Source organism: Bicyclus anynana, chromosome 3 (assembly GCF_947172395.1).
Source record: "Bicyclus anynana chromosome 3, ilBicAnyn1.1, whole genome shotgun sequence".
NCBI lineage: Eukaryota > Metazoa > Arthropoda > Insecta > Lepidoptera > Nymphalidae > Bicyclus > Bicyclus anynana.
This window is the reverse complement of record NC_069085.1, coordinates 4,403,247-4,425,047: the sequence shown is the minus strand read 5'-3', so window position 1 is coordinate 4,425,047 and position 21,801 is coordinate 4,403,247. Positions and strand designations below refer to the sequence as shown.

At 44.2% G+C, this 21,801-nt stretch overlaps 1 protein-coding gene across 1 annotated transcript in view; it reads left to right on the top strand.

Moving 5' to 3' along the window:
• LOC112052243 (hydrocephalus-inducing protein-like) overlaps positions 1-21,801 on the top strand; it is a 58,604-nt gene that overhangs the window by 30,655 nt on the left and 6,148 nt on the right. The window contains exons 53-68 of the mRNA XM_052891147.1: positions 177-367; positions 668-777; positions 1,216-1,393; positions 2,004-2,109; positions 2,864-3,148; positions 3,628-3,817; positions 5,629-5,797; positions 6,188-6,480; positions 7,341-7,533; positions 9,005-9,226; positions 10,099-10,265; positions 10,718-10,905; positions 10,981-11,233; positions 11,687-11,867; positions 12,531-12,700; positions 21,546-21,678. Of these exons, the coding sequence (XP_052747107.1) occupies positions 177-367; positions 668-777; positions 1,216-1,393; positions 2,004-2,109; positions 2,864-3,148; positions 3,628-3,817; positions 5,629-5,797; positions 6,188-6,480; positions 7,341-7,533; positions 9,005-9,226; positions 10,099-10,265; positions 10,718-10,905; positions 10,981-11,233; positions 11,687-11,867; positions 12,531-12,700; positions 21,546-21,678 (3,029 nt within the window). The remainder of the gene's footprint in view (positions 1-176; positions 368-667; positions 778-1,215; positions 1,394-2,003; positions 2,110-2,863; positions 3,149-3,627; positions 3,818-5,628; positions 5,798-6,187; positions 6,481-7,340; positions 7,534-9,004; positions 9,227-10,098; positions 10,266-10,717; positions 10,906-10,980; positions 11,234-11,686; positions 11,868-12,530; positions 12,701-21,545; positions 21,679-21,801) is intronic.

Genomic DNA, 21,801 nt, shown 5'->3' with positions numbered 1-21,801 from the left:
ATGATGATGATGATGATGATGATGATGATGATGATGATGATGATGATGATGATGATGATGATGATGATGATGATGATGATAACGCAGTTATGAAAACTCTAATATAAAGGGAGTTTACAGACAAATCTAAGGACAGAAAATGTGTAACAAAATTTTCATGATTTTCAAAATTTTAGGTGGATGTGAGCTACATGTTATGCATAAAAGATCAGTGACCATGGTGAATAACTGTGAAAAGGTTTATAAGTTTGAATGGGACACTGTTGAACATCTCGTAATAAAACCTAATGTTGGTTATATATCGCCTGGGGAAGAAAAGGATATAGAAATTGCATTTATCTGCGTTCGGCCAATATCTATTAAAAAGGTGTCTTATTTTTAAAGTTTTAGTCCTTATTCGCACGAGTTTTTTTAACGGACGTTAAAAAAGCATTCAAATACAACAAATGCATTCCCAAGTAGTATGTTCACACGACAGCGTTTTCAAAACACGGCTCTTCAGTGTTGCATTTTCAATTTTTGTCGTTGGACATTGACCTTCAATCAACTTCATACGCTACGCCCGCTAGGGTTTTAACGCATCGCTTTTTTAACTGTCGTGCGAATGAGGCCTTATAATATGATACTTATAAAAACAATTTAGGTTACAATTCAAGTTTTATTACAGGAGATATTAAATTTAAACTTGAAATCTATTTGTGTAGACTTTATAACCTTGGATTTGAAGGCAACGACTTGGGACAACAGACAAACACTGACTGTCTTCAACAACAGCAGGTGTGTATTGTGTTTGTATTATTATTTACACTTATTATGTCTCTCATTTAACTAGTAGTCCTTTTTAAAAAAATACACACTTTATTACACATCATATTATTATTTTGACGGCCTCCGTGGCGCAGTGGTATGCTCGGTGGATTTACAAAACGGAGGTCCTGGGTTCGATCTCCGGCTGTGCCGTCTCTTAATTGGTTCAATGGTAGATAGCCCATTTATCGAGGAAAGCTATGGGCTATAAATTATCCCCGTTTTCCTACGGGAACGGGAACCACGCGGGTAAAACCGCACGGCGTCAGCTAGTTGGTTTATAAATGACGAAGTTAGAAATAACATACAAAAAAAATGGTACACTTAAGAAATTTACATATTGGTAAATTATTTATGAATGTGTTTATTTTCTTTCAATAATTATAATGAAATCGATGCATTAATCAGAGGAGTTGACGTCAACGAAAGACATGAAACAATGCTAAATGATGAAGTTGAATCACAACAAGAAATTCCTTCGGACAAAATAAATATTGTGGTTTTTTATTCCGCTGTAACGGAGTATACTAAATATAAATGCAACTTGGCACATACGATGAACTTACCGGACACATTTATATACCAAGTAATAAAATCTGTTAATCTTTTACTTTCCATAATAGGGATGATGAAAGAAAGAAAGAAGAAAGAAAGAAAATATATTTATTACTACATACATGATGACAGTTTATTAAATTGTATATAAACTAAGAGTATGCTAATAGTAAAGCAATTTTGTAAAAGTAACAGGATATCTGCGATCATTACTTTCGGAGCTACATGGATTTTATAGGGTCATATTTGCGGCACTGCCACGGATCCCTGAAAAACGCCCCATACAAAATGGCTCGAATTAATGACGTCGTTGATCATATTGGTCATTAGATTTGTATGGGCGTTCAAACAAAATTACAAATATCTTTGTTAATTGTGCGTTTATGTTTATAGTTCAAATATTGAAAAATGTCACATTTAATGTAAGGAAGCTAAAAAATCATGAATTCATATATAATCACGATAAATTATTAATTTTAGTACATTTTGTTCATTCAATCTTTGTTTTTATATATTAATTAGTTAATATTGCCCTTAACATGTCGTTCAGTTATCCGACTGTCTCATAAAAATCAATATATTCAAACCCAGTCATCATCCCCAATAAATAAAGATAAATATATCAACATATTGGGTTTCAGGTAAGAGATTTTAGTTTCCAAGTGGATAACACTGGAAAAGTGCCTTTTAAAATTGCATGGAACTTTACAATAGACGAAGAATACCCTACTCGAATAGATAAGTATAGTAAACAGCGTAAAGACGTAGTAAGTATCATAAATAAGAAGATAATTTAATATTTGGATTTAATAAATACTGATATTAACCTTGTTTTATAGGAACGAATCGAATGTAGTGAAATCGATGACACTGAAAATAAGCAGTCATGTGATGTTCTATCGCCTTCAAAGACTTATGAAGAACATGGTACATTTCAGTAAAGTTTATTTTACAAACCAAATCTTTCCTTTTTATAATATTAGTAGGTATAGATAATATTTTCTCAGTCTCGTTATATTTTACAAATACACTGTGTTGTTGTTGTTGTGGTTGTTGTTGTTGTTGTAATTTTCTTGTATTCCTGGAAGACAGTTTGCCTTCAGATGTAGCAGTAAGTTGACAGCATTAACGACTGTGTATGATTTGTAATACTCGGTATATCTTTACTCTGACACAGCAGAAATGCGCAATTAAAATATTTAGATAAATTACGCGATGTAGACATTATCAAGCAATCATTTAGTTAACAACCACTCTTAATAATAGATTTTTGCATAAATAATGCCTGTCAGTTTTACAATCAACCAGACTGTCAAATGCTTGTCAGCTTTCTAATACATTCACAGTCAAGTATTTTCTATGTAACAGAAACAACCTCAATCATCTATACTAATATTATAAAGCTGAAGAGTTTGTTTCTTGAAGAATCTCAGGAACTACTGGTCCGATTTGAAAAAATTCTGTCAGTGTTAGATAGCCCATTTATCGAGGAAGGCTATAGGCTATATATTATCCCCATATTCTTACGGGAACGGGAACCACGCGGGTAAAACCGCGCGGCGTCAGCTAGTAATATATATAATTAAAATTTCAGACTCAAGTAAAATAACATTGTTCAGCGGTAGTGAGAGAAGAGAAAGCGTTGACACGTGGTTTGAAGTCGATCTGCCGTTTGTTATCGAGCCAGCGAAAGACTGTCTAAAACCTAACGAAAGTCGAAAGTTTAAAGTCACCTTTGCACCGCTAGATGCATTTTTGTTTAACGTCAGACTGAAGAGTAATATAGGTAAAAAAAGAACTAGTACTATATTATTGTGCCTCCTAAAAACATACAGCATTGTTAACGACTCAATTCGACGCGTATTTTTTTTATGTTTGTCACCTCTTCGTCATTTATTAACTAATTTTGAAAATTCTCGTTTTGCTGGTTAGTAGGTAACAACTTTTGATAATCTTGTTATTGATAGAATTTGGGAGGAGGGAAGTTTATCAAAAGTTCTTACTAACTAGATGTTTTTTTTACTGTTGCTTAATTAATAGTTAAACAACTTAACAACCACCATTTCCTACAAATTGCGTGCTATTTATCCCGTTCCGACGCTTAGAAAGTTTTATTACCTGGTAACCCTGTTACTTGAATCCAGAATTTACGTAAATAAAAAGATGATTGAAGCTACTCACGGAAAATTAATTTAATGGCATTATTAAATTATGCTAGATTACACTTTTGTTTGGTCCGTTAATTATTATAATTTTTTTTTTCAGACAACTTAGACCCATACGATCAGAACATATCTTGTAAGATATCAGCCAAATCTTTAGTTCCTTATGTTCATCTTGACATTGAGGAAAGTGACTATTTAACTTCTGGCAGAAGAAAAGTAACTGGTGTAACACTACCAGAACATACTACTGTATTGGAGTTTAATGTCTTGGGATCCGGTTGCTACAAGAAGTTAGTGAAAGCTTGGAAGCAGTGGCGTAGCATGGGTTACAACCTCAGACCACTAATAGAAGGACCTGTATCGCACTCATAGTCACGAACAAAATTGTCTGTCATTTTCTGAAGAAAATGAGCTTAGATTTGGTATATATCTTATACTAAACTAGAAGTTATTGCCCGGTTTTTACACAATTCAATTGCACAAAAAGGTATTTTTACGGAGCTCTTTAACCGACGAACACGATTACAACTATTTAACATCGATACTATAGAGACAGTTTCTATAATCGCATTAGATCGCTGATCATATACGTTGACAGAAAAGTAACGTCTAGCGAGGCAGGTCCTATACAATAATTGGTCTGAGGTTACAACACCCGGGGCAGCCGTACGCCCGTCTGCTCGAAAATCCCCCTTAAATTAAAATATTAATTAAATTGTTATATTTTAGGTTAAAATATTAATCAAATTATATTAGTTAAATTCTACGGATCTGATTTACATCGTAAAGTATTATGAGTTTTATGAGCCCATCACATTTTTCCATTTTTTTTCCCATGCTGACCGGGGCCATAGCATTGCTACGCGTAGGTAGTCCGTGGCTACGCCACTGTTTACAAGGACAATTTTCTTATTAGATATTATTATTTATAGTAAGTATTCTAAAGATGATTGTTAATAATAATAATAATAATAATCATCATTTATTTCAGAAAATAAATTATTCCAAAGTGTGTTAGTAAAAAGTTCTTAATCTTTAAGTGTTGTACATGAGAATGTGTTACTAAAACCATAACGTAATGGTTTATTTAATTAATAAACTTAATATCTAAGTGCCCCTCTACTGCGGGTTACATACATCATTCCAAGCCCTCCAGAGAGGCGAATCTTTACGCCCTCGTACTGAGGAGGGAGTTGCGCACAAGTCTGGAGATCATTGATGTCACACGCTTTCTTATGATTGCCATAATAATCATGTAGCCGTACCTCCGCAAACATCGTCGAAGCACTACAATGACGCGGCCGCCTCAGCAGCGCTCTCAGCACATTATTGTACTGAACCCACAGGGCGCCGTAGGGCTGTTGCTTATAGTCGGTCAACAGGCTACAGCTGTAGAAGGATTGGCAATAAGCTCTAAAGAGTGTGAGCTTTACCCAGTGGTGAAGGGTGGCCTTAGAGGAGGCCCTGTATCAAAATTAGTTGGGAGACCCAACAGACGAGTGACAAATGCCGAAAAATCTCTTTAGTGTTTGGTGTGCTTTTGTCATTTTGTCATTTTTGCATTTACACGTAGTGTAGTCCGGGGGGTCTATATCATTGATACGGCAGATACGGCGGTAGCTACGCCCCTGGCTTTACCTCTACACTAGCACTGGCTTTTGACGGCCTCCGTGGCGCAGTGGTATGCGCGGTGGATTTAATGACGGAGGTCCTGGGTTCGATCCCCGGCTGGGCCGATGAAGGTTTTCTTAATTGGTCCAGGTCTAGCTGGTGAGAGGCATCGGCCGTGGCTAGTTACCACCCTAACGACAAAGACGTACTGCCAAGCGATTTAGCGTTCCGGTACGATGTCGTGTGTTTCTACACGAAAGGAGTGTGGGTTTTCATCCTCCTCCTAACAAGTTAGTCCGCTTCTATCTTAGATTACATCATCACTTACCATCAGGTGAGATTGTAGGGCTAACTTGTAAAGAATAAAAAAAAAATAATAAGCATTATACCTATAGAATCTGCGTGTCAACATATTACCGGACCGACAGCGCTCGACGCTCACGCTCGATATCACCATCGTCAATAATTTACAGTAATGTTTTGTTTTTAGAACATTTGATGTAATTAACCCCACATGTGAAGGCTACGAGTTCGTATTTGAGATGGTGCTGTCAGACAAGCCTGAACTTATTCCAATGCATTGTAACATGTTAAAGGGATACGTTGAAGGCGGTACATCTACTGAAGTTGTCTTTACTTTTTCGCCCACGAGCCCTGGAGTTAGCATTTGTTTATCATTAGTGACATATTTCAATGAGCCGTGATAACCCAGCGGACCTCTACTTTCGATTCGAAAGGCGTAGGTTCACCTTTATACATGCATTTGTATACAAACCTGTATACATGCATAAGAATTTTCTTAATTCTGTACGTGTGTGAAGTCTGCCAGTCCGCATTGGGCCATGAATAGATGCTGATAATTAATGTGATCTCGTGTTGTTTAGTTAATTATTATAACACCACTTCTGTATTGCAATATCAGACGTTCCCGCTGGATTTGTGAAAAACTGAATTCCACGCGGTCGAAGTCAATTATAATTCTCGCTAGTTTAATATAATTCTATACTTAGCTGTTTTAGTTTAAGTTTAAGTTTGCATATATTTTTCAGGTATACGAATCTCAATGGAAGTTTGTAATTTCGGCCTACAACCTGGTTATCAATTTGTTAGTAGTGGGCATAGTCCGTGAGCCGATAGTGAACTTTGTTCCCACTATTCTGATCATAAGGAACTCTTTGGTCGGTTTTAAAACCAACAATGAAGTGATTCTTAGGAACAATGAGAGTGAATGTCTGAGTTTTGAGTTTAAAGGTAATTCAATATGTGACGAGTCTGGTAAGACACCTGTGATCGTGGAACCAGAAAAGGGTGTCCTGAAACCGAAATCGGATACATCTATAAAGTAAGTGCAATAGACTGAGAGCCAGTGACATCCAGACCTGACCAGACCAGATTTTTTATAAGCTGAATGTTTGTCAGCTCATGCTCCTACCATAGGTACCTAAGTACAGTACCTATGGACTTTAAGCTGTGGTGGATTTCGAAGTCAGCAAGAAGAAGATGCACGCTTTAAGGATCAAGATTCTCAACCGTCTATATATAAAGTGTAGTTTTTGTTTATTTTCATCAGCATAATATGAGAAATTACATACACAATCGCCAGTCAATTAGCTTCGCGTCAACCCTTCGAAAAACACCATTTAAGATAAAAATTTAAGGATTTCTAGCGAAGGGTTGCTATGAAGCTAGATGTCAGGTGAATGGGAATATAATTTCTCATATTATGCAGAGGAAAACATAAAAAAAAATTACACTTTATACTTAGACGGTTGAGGATCTGGATCCTAGAAACCTGCTAACTTCCAAAGCGTCCACGATCTAAACTCCATAATTGGCTACCCTACTTATCTATGGTAGAAGCATGAGCTGACAAACTTCAGCTTTTATAATATGACGAAAGTCTGGGGTTCACGACCTCTTAGACTACAAGTATTAGTCGTTGAAAATTTGTCCGATAGAATGGAAGTTAAGCTTTATAAGACTGTTTATTTATAAGGCGTACAAACAAGCATTGTCCTCTGTTCCAGTTTTTAGGCTATGGCTATAAATCACGAGACGATGCGTGCCACATAGCTAAGGCTCCTGGTCCCTATTTATTTATTTAGTTTACTTTACACATTACAAAGCTAACGCTGTCAACTTACAAATTCAAATGCAAACCATCTTCCACGCATAGAAGAACTAAAAAATATCTTCTTTCAGGATCATCTATACACCAATACAAGACGGACCGTTGTCGTTCAAGATCTTTTGTAGCATAACATATTTGACAAAAATGCTTACTCTGTGTGTAAATGCACTAAGCTATTCTATAAAGCCTAAAGTCACTTACTATTTGATTGGAAATGATCGCATATTGAATAGTGATGCGGTTACTAATATTCATTTGGATCAGGTAACACCAACGACCTCTTATTTAATATCATTGGGTAATATACTAAAGTTATATCTATACTAATATAATAAAGCTGAAGAGTTTGTTTGTTTGTTTGTTTGATTGAACGCGCTAATCTCTGGAACTACTGGTCCGATTTGAAAAATTCTTTCAGTGTTAGATAGCCCATTTATCGAGGAAGGCTATAGGTTATATATTATCCCTGTATTCCTACGGGAACGGGAACCACGCGGGTGAAACCGCGCGGCGGCAGCTAGTTGTACCTATATTAATCATCATCATTATTATCAGCCTATAGACGTCCACTGCTGTACATAGGCCTCTTGCATGGACTTCCAAGCATAACGGTCTTGAGCCGTCAGCATCTAGCGGCTCCCGGCAAGCCGCTTGATATTCTCCAGTTAGTCGGGGGCCGACCAACACTGGGCTTTCCGGCGCGGGGTCGCCATTCCAGTATCTTGTTGCCTCTATAACAACAAATGCTAATTTGTTGTTATAGCGGCTACATAACTATATAATCTATGAAAATTTCAACTGTCTAACTATCATGGTTCGTGAGAGACTGGTGACAGACCGACGGAAGGACATCTTCCGCGGACAACAGTATCTTGGTAATAGGTTCCTTTTATCCTTTGGGTACAGAACCCTAAAAACGGTTCCAATCGACAGAGCCGTGGATAAACTAAGAGAGAAAAGCATAAATTATACAAAATGTGACCTCAATCAGTCAGTTTGTTTACAAGTTGTAAGACTACCAACAGCTGTGCGTGATTTTTTGTAAATAAAGAATTATTTATAGTTAACATGGTTGTAAAGAATAGTTATCATAATATGGTAGGTATTACTGGCGATCGGTCCATACATTTTCGTAAATAATTTTTATTTATATAATGAAATATGACTTGACTGGACACTTTTTACAATCTATCTTTATATAATAATTATAAAAGCGAAAATCGCTTGTTTAGTAGTTATAGTAGGCATCTGCTAAGAACGAATTTTGCGAGAGGGCCTGACTAAGGAAGTCTATGGTCGGACAAAGTCGCGTGTGTCCGCTAGTATTTCACACTCGTAACTAGTGCCAGTGATGATCTATGATTCCGAAACTTGATAGCTAACTATGGGCCTCATAAGAAGGCTCTGAGTCACACAGCGAGCAATGGAACGAACTTTGTTAGGAGTATATCTGCGTGATCGAATCAGAAATGAGGAGATCCGCAGAAGAACCAAAGTCACCGACATAGCTCAACGAGTTGCGAAGCTGAAGTGGCAATGGACGGGGCGTTGGGGTCCCAAAGTGCTGGAATGGCGACCCCGCACTAGAAAGCGCAGTGTTGGTCGACCCCCCACCAGGTGGACTAACGACATCAAGCGAGTCGCAGAGATTCGTTGGATGCAGGTGGCTCAGTATCGTGATGTTTGGAAGTCCCTACAAAAGGCCTATTATTGCAATAATATCGTTTATAAACAGACAGCATCAACATACGAAAGGACAGTTCCATTCGTGATAAAGAATGACGGTTCTGCAACGTTCTTCTTTGACTGGAATTACGACACCAGTGAGGTGAAGAAGTATCTGCAGCTGTATGTGGAGCCTGTCAACGGATACGTCACACCTGCCAATGAAGTAGAGTGTGTACTTCATTTCACGCTGAAAAAAGTTCCCGTTCAAGCATTCCCTGTTACGTTGTCGGTAAATATTTGACCTTCTGTTTTCTTAGATTAAAAATCGAATGAAAGGACTAGTGAAAATTTTTTGAGCCCAAACAAAAGCTATTTATTACTCAAGAATGAATTATAACAGTAAAAAAAAATTGATTATGAAACACGGCTAAAACTCACGTGATATGAGGTCGGAGCAGCAGCGCGTCGCGCAGCCGCTTCGCAGTTTGGATCGTGCCGCGATGCAAGAACCAGCTCATGACTAAGGGCCCCGTATGGGTTCGAACCTAGTCGGGGCATACTTTCAATAATAGATACAATAAACAATACAAATTACAATAATGATACTAATTTTAATGTCAATATACAATCTAATTTTATGTACTAGTAATGTCAATTCCATTCGACCTCTGACGACCTGCTTAATTAAACCACTTACACCCTACGACCCCCTTGTTTTTTAGGGCGACGAAAATAATCGAAGGGACACCCCAACGGTTAAGATAGGTTAGGTTAGAGCAGCGGTTCCCGAATTATTTTGACTTCGGAACCCTTTTTATTTCACCATTTTTTGGCGGAACCCTAGCTTAAGAAAGAGGTAAACTAAAAACGGAAATACACTTACGTCTCGTATATTTATTTAGGTATTTACAAAAAAATTAATGTGATGAATGACATATCACCATAGTTTTTCTTAAACAAGTTAATTGAAAATGAATAATAAATTACGTCAATTAATATTATCACAAGTGAAACGATTTACAATATGGAAATCTTGTATTTTCGCGGAACCCCTGAGGACCTTTCACGGAACCTCAGGGTTCCTCGGAACACCTTTTGGGAACCGCTGGGTTAGAGAGTTCTTGTCATGATGTGTATATTTATCAATATGTTTTCGTTAAGATTTCAGATGGTCCCGAATATAGTATATATCTGCACGCGGAAATTGAAAAACCACTGTATAGTTTCTCTTTTAAAGAGTACGATTTCGGAAAATGTATCGTCAATGCGCCAGATACCACTTACAAGAAAAGCTTGGCATTCGAAAACGACGATAAAGTTATCGTTACGTACGTTCATTGTTTTTAAACTGTTTTTAGCCCTCGATGCAAAAAGAGGGGTGTTATAAGTTTGACGTGTTTGTCTGTCTGTCAGTAAAAAATATAAAAGGAATTCCGTGTTTTCGTCATGCATTATTCTTGCGTAACTATAGCTTGCGTATATAGTTTACGCTGCGCTGCGCACGCAACGTAAGCTCTCAAAAGGGTGTTTTTCCCCCTTTTTCATAACATTTTTCATTCGTGCAGCTTCTATTGGTCGTAGCGTGATGTTATATGCGTATAGCGTTCCTGGATAAAGAAACTATTCAATACAAAAATAATTTTTAAATTTACAACAATCTAATGACCAAACAATCTCTTCAGCTTTATAGGTGATATTAGTATAGATTCAACTACAAATTGTGTAATGTTTTAATTGCTTTGCGCAGATTAATTTTGTATTAAACAATAAAACTGTTTAGGTTGTCACTGAACTTCACCAATTCGCCAGAATTATACGTCGTATTAACGCCTGATTATGTTGTGGACCCAAGGAAAAGGTTACACATACCGATATATTTCCGACCAAAACTAGTCAAGGAATATGAATTCAAGTTACAGTTTTGGGTCAATTCACTCTGCGAAGAAATCGTCACAATTAAAGGAGAAGGTATTAACACAGCTAGGTGTAGTAAACTGATGAATGTAAATGATTTATTAAAATTTGAATTTTTATGCGTTTAAGGGGTTCCGCTGCTCTTCGATTTATACGAAGGCTGTCAAAAGAGTTTTAATTTAGGAGCAGTCAAGGTAGGAGAAAAGATTGTACGCCCAATAGAAGTGATGAACCATAGTAAAGTGCCAATAGAAGCCACCTTCTTATTTAAAGTTATGTACCAAAATCGGGAGGATAATACTGACGTAAAATCTGAAGGAACTAGTGTGTGTTTAAGTCCTACCCCCGCTGCCGGTCATGCTAAGGATCAAGGGCCGTCTAGGTAAGTCTATTCAATTATTATATTTCTTAACAAAAATCTTTGCTACGAGTTAAAAGCAGCGGCGTAGCGTATATAAATTTAGGCGTGGGCAAAGAAACATCTGCAAGGCCCATTTTTAACCAACGAAAATATAGAGCAGGTTCTCATTTGTCAGAACTTGATAGTTCTTTTTTGTTTGTCTGAGTATATCTCAAGGAAACGAGAATTTCTTCTTTAGATATATGGACTGCTATATGAATTAAAGCCGTTTACCTGTATTAACAATACAATTCATATACGCATGATAGTGGAAGACATATAAATGTGCTGAAAGATAATATCATATATATTAATAAGGCCTCGAGTGGCCTTGTGGGGTTTTGTGGCGTCGCGAGGCCCCCTTGGATGCGAGGCCATAGGTGGCCGCCAACTTCGCCCACACCTTGCTACTGGTTAAAAGTGTGACTATTACAGAATAGAAATGCTGCAACAATATAAACAGGATAAAATCCAAGAACAAATAGATAAGGACTCTGAGAATGCCCTGTCATCACTTAAAGTGATTCCCAACAAGTGCACGATCAAACCTTATATGAAAGTGCCAGTCAAGATACAGTTTAAGCCAGTTGGCATGATCAGTAATCTGGATGTTCAGGTTTATATTAAACATTTTTTTATCTTAAATGCTTACTTCAAATATACTCAGATGCACAATTATCCGCCCATTTTAATATGACGCGAATATATTAAAGTGGGCGAATAATTGTGGCTCTGAGTATAGTAACAAGAATTCTTTCTGAATTTAAAACAGAATGTGGTCCTCATATTAAGCACAACTGATAAAATTAACTAAGAAATGTCATCAATCTACTGAATGATATCCATGAAGTGCTATCAGTAGGCGGACGACATTTGTTTTATATAATCTCAATTTCGTATATGTCAACTAACACACGTCAAAGTTAGTGAATCAGCTTTTACTTTTTTTCAAATCATATTAAGAAATAATACGTATTTACCTACCTATTATCATTATAATAACAACGAGGAACTTTTAAAATAACTATAGGTAAATATATAGAAAATACGAGTGTACCTAATGCATAATTTTCTTGTTATTTCTGAGCTTTAGTAAGTAGAGGATTGTAACAAAATGAAGGCAATGTACTTATAACCCGTGCACATTAACTTGACACCTGGCTACCAAACACATCCATACAAACACAGTACAAACATCATTCGAGCTAGGTGTCAAGTTAATCACGCACGAGCTGTATGTCTCTTTATTGCTGGATCAAAGTTTTAATCTGATCAACAGTTGAACATGAGAGTGTTTAAATTCGAGCGTCCACTGGTGAAATTGAGCGGTTCTGCGACTGGGATGAGTTTGCACTTCAGTCAGAACTCCATGCAGTTCGGTCGCGTAAGAAAACGCGGTTGCAAGATTTTGAAGGTCATGCTATTCAATAAAGGAGACTTTGGTGCCAAGTACGACATAACTTGATATTTTATTACGATACTCATTTTTTTTATTCTTTTCAAGTTAGCCCTTGATTACCTGATGGTACGTGATGATGCAATCTATGATGGAAGCGGGCTAACTTAGGAGGAGGATGAAAATCCACACTCCTTTTAGTTTCTACACGACATCGTACCGGAACGCTAAATCGCTTGGCGGTACGTCTTTGTCGTTAGGGTGGTAACTAGCCACGGCCAAAGCCTCCCACCAGCTAATATGTAGGGTAGCTCATGTGTAGGGTTGCCAGCTCGCCAAGCCCAATAGCCGGACAGACTATAGTACGCGCGTTAACAACTGAGTCTTAGGGCCATAAATCATTTCTCTATATCTATCTCGCTTGCACTTATGGGTCTTATGGAGCCGTCTAGTGAAGGGTGTAACAATGAAAGACATATTATCGATAAGTAAAGTTTATTATCGTATCTTGTTCACAAAATTAAAAAAATTAACAATATTTGATTTAATATAATACATATTTCATATTATATAATTATTAACTAAATAAAATTAATCTTCATCTGAGTCTTCATCATCAGAATCTTCGTCTTCTGCCAAATTTATTATAAGCGGCGCGTGATCTCTAATTAGAGCTTTTTGTAAATCTTTGTTTTGAAGTTCTTCGGCATGCCTAACACATTTGGCCCAGTCTTCTCGTGTGACATTTTCTATGGCTCGGTGGAGGTGATTTTCGACATCTGCTATCTTGAAGGTATTATTATTCTTCGCAACTTCTCCCTTTACTTGTGCCCAAATTAATTCTATTGGGTTATATTGACAGTGATATGGAGGGAGCCTTATTACTTCATGACCTCGTTCATTTGCCAGATGGTCTAAAGCGTAGACCTTCTGCGGGTTACTGGCTTTTACTTTTCTTATTAATTCTTCAATAATTTCGTTGCTGGAATATGGAATCTTTTTCTTTGTCAACCATTCTTGAATTTCAGCTTTCCTCGTGTTTCTTGTGGGTATCTTTTCCAACTGTATCGAATGATAGCTTGCGTTATCGACAATTATAACTGAGGGCTCTTCAAGTAGATTCAGGAATTCGGAAAACCATGCCATATATGTTTCGCCATCCATTTCTGTGTGGTAATCAGCATCCTTTGATTTCACCGCTTTAAATATTAGCTTCGCATCTGGAACGAAGCCAGTCCTTGCAGAACCCGCATGGCAAACTATTAATCTTTGGCCTTTTCCCACAGGCTGATTCTTGAAACCTCCTTCATCGTTGCTTCCAAGCCACATCCTCTTTCTTGCATGGTTTTGATTAATCCATGTTTCGTCTAGATAGAAACGTGGTCGCTGATCGTTAGTTCTTCTAAGTAAATCCAATTTCCTTAAAAAGTCCATTCTAGCACAAACAATATCAGTTCTTTCCATTAAATATTTACGTCCTTCGCTATTTTTCTTATACTGGAACCCAACCTCCTTCAGTAGTATTCTCATTGAAGTGTTGCCGCATTTAAAATCGGGTAATTGTTCACGGAATTTTTCTAAAATTTTCGCCACGGATGGATACTCTCCATTCTCATAAAATGAAGCTACAGTTCGCTTCAACACACTTTTATCAAAATCGTCAATATTAGTGACGGTTTGTGGTTTCTTAAAATTTGTTCTTGGTATACAGGTACTGCCTGATTGTGATACTTCCGTCTTGATTCGGTCCACTGTCGCTCTGCTCACACCACAAACAAATGCGGCCATTTCACGTGGTTTGTTGAAATTTAGAGAAGCCACTTTATTCGGATCACTTTTCAATTCATTGAGAAACAGGAATACGTTGTGAATCAGTGTTCGAGCTTGAGGGCTAATATCGCCATGTAATTTCTTCAGATCAACGTTAGAAAATAAAGTATCCATAGTGCGCAACGAGTAACACATGAATGTATTTATTTCGACGATCGGGTCTTCCACGGTAACCCCCACGGGTCACGGGGTAACAGTGATCGGGGCGTTGGCCCCTCTCTGTGATGCTCGACGCCGCCTGCAACGACAGGCGGGGCGCTGGGTGGGACCTGTTTAGGTCCGTGGTGTCAACACCGGGTTTTTCAGATCCGGTGCTATCTTGCCGCATCGCGATCGAGCTCGCAGGTATCGCGGGCGATCTGCGGAACTGTGGCAGAGTGGTAAATCCTGGTGGTGCTACACCCACTGCTCAGCGAGGTCGAGCTCGCCGGAGAAACTCCGGCAAGCGCCCGTCAGCCAGCAGTGAGGAAGTGGTCATGTCCGGGGGGGGGGGGGGTTCAGGAGATCAGGTCTCGTGGCAGTCCTCGTGTGTCCGGCGGACGTCGATGGTATGGCGCGATACCTCGCAGGTGCTGGGATCGCGCTCCGTCAGCGCGCGCGAACATTGAGATGCTCAGGCGGCGAATGTGGTCGTCCAGGCTCTCTATGTTCAGATCTCTGGAGATGACCTGGTTCCGTACGTAGCGTGGGGCGGCGGTAATTGTGCGCAGCGACAGTGACTGCTGCGCTCGTAGCGATTTGCGGCCCGACTCGCAGACCAGCGCGTACCACGCTGGGGCCGCGTATGTAAGGCGCGTGCGGATGTATGCTTTGTAGATACCCAGCTTCGCACGGAGAGGCAGCTGAGACGCTAGCACAGGGCGCAAGAGGCTCCGTGCGGCTCGCGTCTGCGTGACCACATTTTTCACGTGGTGTCGCATGGAGAGATTCCTGTCTATGGTCACTCCGAGGTATTTAGCCGTCGGGGACCATTCGACAGTCTCATCCATTAGTGACACCGGGGGCGGTAGGTGGGATCGCCCTATGTAGATCGCCTGGGTTTTCGCCACGTTGACCTTGAGTCTCCAGGTCTCTAGCCAGTGGGGAAGTGCGTCCAGTGCGCGCTGCATTTTGATCGCCGCGTGTCGGCCCGACAGCGATGTGGTTATAAACGCGGCGTCGTCGGCGTACAGCGCAAGCATGGCGCCGTTCGCAACTGGGATGTCGTCCGTATATCTGCTGTAGCAGACGGGCGACAGGCAGCTTCCCTGGGGCACACCGGCACGTATGGGCCGTTCCGTGGACAAGGCGTCTTCAACCGCCACTTGAAAACGTCTGTCCAGTAGAAAGGTGTTCACAGTCTTAACTACTCGACGAGGAGTAGTAGACGTGGACAACTTGTACACTAGGCCGGTGTGCCAGACGCGATCGAACGCTTTTTCCATATCGAGGAATACTGCGATGGAGTGCTCTCGCTTGTTGTGGGCGGCAGCGAGGTGATGCAGTACCCTCGTCACTTGGAGTGTCGTAGAGTGTTCGGCACGGAATCCGAACTGTTCGTCGCGTGGTGGTAGATGGGGCATGATGTGCAGCAGGAGCAGTTTTTCGAAGACTTTTGAGGTGGTCGATAGCAATGTGATAGGGCGGTAACTCCCAGGCTGCAAAATGTTCTTCCCTTGCTTGGGGATAAGGATGACTCGGCCGAGTTTCCACGCTGAGGGGAAATACCCGGTGCGGAGAATTCCATTGAAGAGCTGCGTCAGTGTCGCAATTGCTTGCCGGGGGAGGTGACGCAGGGCCTCGTTGGGGACTCGATCGGGGCCGGGTGCTTTGCGGAGTTTGGTTCGTCGAATCATCCTTTGGACTTGTCCAGGGGAGAACACGACGGGGTCTTCGGTCGGAGCTATTGGTGCCTCGAAGTATGTCTTTATGTGTCGCTCGATGGTGTCGTCATGCTGCACATCAGTGGTCGGATTCGGTTGGAACTGCTTCTCGAGGTAGTCCGCGAATATCTCAGCTCGGTCCTCGGCGCGGTAACGTGGGGTACCGTCACTGGCCAGGAGGGGCCTAGTCGGAGCGCGTGTTCCTGAGAGGCGGCGACAGAGGCGGTGGATGCCGGACCAATCGTCGCTGGCTCGCTCGATGGTCACGTACCAAGATTCGGTCGCGTCGGTTTCGAGCGCTTCCGAAATTTTGGCCGCCAGAGCGTTGAGCTGTGACCTCATGATAGGGCATCGCCGGGTTTGCCATTTCCTGCGCAGTTTCCTTTTCTCTTCTATCAACGCCTGCAGACAGGGGCGGAGTTGGGGAGGCCTGCGGGTGGACGCAGCGTCGAGTCTGGACTCTTGTAGCGCGTGGGACATACTCGCGCTGAATTGAGACGCGAGTCGGTCAACGTCTTCGGGTGTCTCCACTTTGAAGTATGGCGAGTGCTCTGCCATGTGAGTGGCAAATATGCGCCAATCCTGGCGTTGTTTGGGAGAAGGTCGTGTCGTCGTCATGGGCTTACTCAGTAGCGTTAAGAGGACGGTTTGGTGGTCGGAGAAGAGGTGGTCGTCCATGACGTCTAACGTTGGCGTGGCCGTGAGGCCGCGGACGACAGCTAGGTCGATGACGTCTGGAGTGTGGGCAGCGCAGTAAGGGTAGTGCGTCGGAACCTCTGGTCCTAGCACTTCGTAGCCATTGCGGTCTGCATCGTCTAGGAGGCGTCTGCCATCCGGACACACGATATTGGAGTTCCACGCTGTGTGTTTCGCGTTGAAGTCCCCAGCTATGATGGTTGGCAGTGGCGAGTCCAGCAGATTGTGGACATCAGCGACCGCAAGTCGATCCTGCGGAGACTTGTAGTAAGCGAACACACGGATGGGTTGGCGATCAACGCAGACTTCCACGCCCAGGGCGTACGACGTCTGCAATCGTGGTGCTGGCAGCATTTGGTGGATGACGGACCGTCGGACTAGGACTGCTAATCCCCGGTAAGCAATCCCATTCGGTGAGATGCGGTCCTCCCGGTAGACAAAGTATCCGGGAACCTTCAACTTGTTCACCGGTTTGAGGTGGGTCTCATTTATAAGGCCGATGTCCACTCGACGCTGTGAGAGCAGGTTTTTGAAGAGACGGGTCTTGGCTGGTGAGAGCCCGTCGGCGTTCCAGAATGCAATGCGGAGTTCAGCCAGTGTAGCGGCAGATTTCCGCAATGCATTCCAGGAGTAGCGGGACGGGATCACGCTGCTCCTGTATCGCCATCAGCACTTGGTTGAGACTGTTGATGACTACGGCAAATCTTGGGTCCATGTAGCCGCTGTCCGGTTGAGATGCCGGCTGCGGCGCCACTCGCTTCGCCTTCGTCCCCCCTTCGGGGGCAGCGATCACGGTGGGCTTAGACTGGGCCGGCGGCGCTGTGGTACGTCTGCCGGCGGGCTGCGTGGATGTTATTGTCGGCGCCTCAGATGACATCTGTGGGGCCTCTTCTTGGCGCGTTTGGGTGCGCTTACCGCGCTTGCGGCGACGCTTACCTCCCGGCGGTTGTCTTGGTTGATTGGCTGCAGCCATGAGTGAGCCGGGAGCGTCTACCTCCGTTGAAACAGTAGGGACAGCGAATGTGGTAGCGCGTGTTGCTGTAGCTGTAGCTGTAGTGCGCGCCACAGTGCCCGCTCGGCGGTTGCGGGTCTCTTTTCGAAATACTGGGCACGCGGAGTTATTTGCCGTGTGTGCCCCGCCGCAGTTGGCACAGGTCGGGGGCTCTTCCCTGGGACGTTGGCAGTCCCTGGCGGGGTGATTTTCGCCACAGCGCACACAGGCAATAGGCCTGTGGCAGTTGTGCGAGGAGTGGCGGAACTGTTGGCGGCGGTGGCATTGCGCAGGTCCTTTGCGCCCGCGCCACGACTCAATCTTGATTCCTGGCATACAGAGTAGCTCGCACACCTCATAGATGCCAGGGATGAGGCCCGGTGTGCGCTGTAGTTGCGCGAACATTAGGCATCCCGGTCTGCCCGGGCGGGCTGGGATCGACCGCACGTACTCCGGAGTGTACCCGAGCTCGCGCAGCTCCTGTTCTACCATTGCCGGTTCCGTGTTCGCTGGCAGGCCGCGTATTGCCACTTTAACGCTGCGTTCTGCTGGCAACGAATAGCAGAACCACGAGATTCCCAGTGCACTTTCCAGCTGCCCTAAGTAGTGTTGGATGGTACGGAACTCCTGGTCTGACCGCGGTAGAAAGCGGACGCCCTTGCCAAAGGGGCGTCCGTTCGGGGTGTGTCCAAGTAGCCTTTTCAACTCCCGGAAGTGTGTTGGCCAGTCTGGTAGCACCTCCACTATGAGAGGCGGGTATCTGCTTGACGGCCTCGGCATCTGTGTTTGTGCTTGAGTGGCTCCTCCGGCAGTTGAGCCCGGAGTGGTGGCATTCACAGTGGATGTAGGTGGAGCGGTAGCCGGGCTAGTTGAGTGCCCGACGGGTGGCGCGGCACTCATTGAGGCGGCAGTCGAAGGTGGCGTATGCACTGTTCGTGCGTAGGTGGGAGCTGCCTGTCCCGACTCCCTAGGTGAACTTGGAGAGACGGATGGCATGCTCCTTTTTTGGGCCCTCTGGGGCGGAGATGGGAAGCGGCCCACAGGGATGTGCGACTGGGCCACTGGATATCTAGGAGACTGCGTCGGTAGTGTTGGCAGTGGTCCCTGAGCCACCGGTGACGTCTCCATTGCAACGTCCATGGCTTCAGTGGTACCTATCCGATGGGGTGTACGTTCACCGGCTGGCGTAGCAAGCTGCGCCAGCATGGCGTGAACAGGCATCGTCGGCGGCACAGCATACGAATGCGTGGTTAATGGCGGTTGCCATGACGTAGACGGTGTAGCGTGCGTAGGCGCAGCGTACATGTACACAGCGTGAGCGGGCCCGGCGTGTGTGGGCTCGGCGTGTGTGACTCCGACGTGCGTGGCATGCGCGGGTGCGGCAAGTGTGTGCCCCACGTAAATGGGCGCAGTGAGTGGCACTGCGAGCGGCGCGGCGTGAGCTGGCCCGGCATGAGCCGACTCAGCGTAAGTGAGCGCGGCGGGCGCGAGCGTTGCAAATGGCGCGGCGAGCGGTGCGGCGTGAGCGGGCCCGGCGCGCGCGGGCTCAGTGTGAGCGAGCGCGGTGAGCGCGGGCGTTGCAAGTGGCGCGGCGAGCGGCGCGGCGTGAGCGGGCCCGGCGCGCGCGGGCTCAGTGTGAGCGAGCGCGGTGAGCGCGGGCGTTGCAAGTGGCGCGGCGAGCGGCGCGGCGAGCGGCGCGGCGTGAGCGGGCCCGGCGCGCGCGGGCTCAGTGTGAGCGAGCGCGGTGAGCGCGGGCGTTGCAAGTGGCGCGGCGAGCGGCGCGGCGTGAGCGGGCCCGGCGCGCGCGGGCTCAGTGTGAGCGAGCGCGGTGAGCGCGGGCGTTGCAAGTGGCGCGGCGAGCGGCGCGGCGTGAGCGGACCCGGCGCGCGCGGGCTCAGTGTGAGCGAGCGCGGTGAGCGCCGGCGTTGCAAGTGGCGCGGCGAGCGGCGCGGCGTGAGCGGGCCCGGCGCGCGCGGGCTCAGTGTGAGCGAGCGCGGTGAGCGCGGGCGTTGAAAGTGGCGCGGCGAGCGGCGCGGCGTGAGCGGGCCCGGCGCGCGCGGGCTCAGTGTGAGCGAGCGCGGTGAGCGCGGGCGTTGCAAGTGGCGCGGCGAGCGGCGCGGCGTGAGCGGGCCCGGCGTGAGTGTGAGCGAGCTCGGCCACTGCGGGTTGGCGCGAGGTATGAGCGCGCGTTGGTACAGCGCGTCTTGGTTTAGGAGCCAGAGTTGGTGATAGGATGGGCGGGCTCGTAGCGAACACGGTATCGCCAGCACCCTCGGAAGGGCTCGCAGTAGCTGGTGCGGACCTTGCTGATCTCTTATCCGAATCGGCCAATGTTTTAGAACAGCCCGGCTCGGGCTTGTCCAGGCCGGCCTCGGTGGTGATTTCGCGCGGGTAGTCGCGCCGGCGACGTGAAGTTTGCACTGGCTGCGGCCGGGTTGCGCGGCGCTGTTGTCCGGGGTGGGTAGGCGGCGGTGGCATGGTTATTTGCTACGCGCGATAATAAAATAGAATAGGTACGCGGGTAGGTACGCGGTCGCGGTACGGTGACGGCCTGCCGTTAGGCGCGGTCCAGACGGAGGTACCGGCACACTCATTCACGTACCGGCCCGGCCCCGGGGGATGCCGCTGGTGGCAGACCGGGGCAGGAACCAGACGAAACGGTGTGTTGATCCGGCAACCCACGTTGGTTGCAGTAGCTTTCGACAAATAGGCAGTCAATTAAATATATAATTTCGAAAACTACGCGGACTCAAACGCCGGAGCACTACGACGGACACGTCTGCTCGCGACGGCGGCCGAGCGCGAATCATTTAATATGTATCACGTATTTATTTAATTGCAGTAAACACATTTATAGCAAAAAAAATACGCAATGCAATTACATTAGAAACCGACCAATCAGAATCGTCCAAATCATTATTGACTCATCATTAGCACGTGCGCAGGTAGCCGTTTATCGATAATTAGGGTGCGCAGGTAGGCGCGCTGCACATTCCTATCTTTTTTGACTTTTATGACCGGACGACTCAGATGATAACGCGCATACTATAGTTACTTTGGCCGGACATTAGGGTGAAAAGCCGGACACTCTCCTAAGGACACATTATTGAGGATTTTGTGTCTCTGTAAGTATAGTACGACAAAAAAATTTATGTAAAATAAGCTTTTTTGACTATTATTATAAATATTGTTAAATTCTAATTAAATATAAATAAAATCGAACCAGTTTTAGTAATTTATTATTAATAGGTAGTTATTAATCATTCAAATAAAGTCTTTAGTAAAAATTAAGTTCTAGGAATGTAAAAAGCCTAGCAAAAACCGGACGCCATTTGTTTTGGCCGGACACGCAAACGCAATGAAAAAGCCTAACTATGTCCGACTTTATCCAGATGCCTGGCAACGCTACTCATATGCGTATCAATCAATCGCTTTTCTATTTATCAATCAATAATTGAAACATAGATTGAAGGTTCAAAAGATGTAACAAAAATACCAATAATTGTTTTTTTAAAACAGATTCTGGTGGCAACCTCTGGTATCGAACGAGTTCACAATATCACCGATGCAAGGCAACGTCGCAGCTCACACAAATGTTACATTTACCGTAACGTTTAGACCTGTAAAACACAATCCTTTTATAAAAGTTTGGGTAAGTAAGAGAAATTTTATTTCGTGAATAGGTAATACTTATTTAAGTGTCTACAGGTGCTAATAGGCTTGAGCATTCACTTGTAACAGAACATTGAGCATTTGTCGTTTTTATATTTGTCGA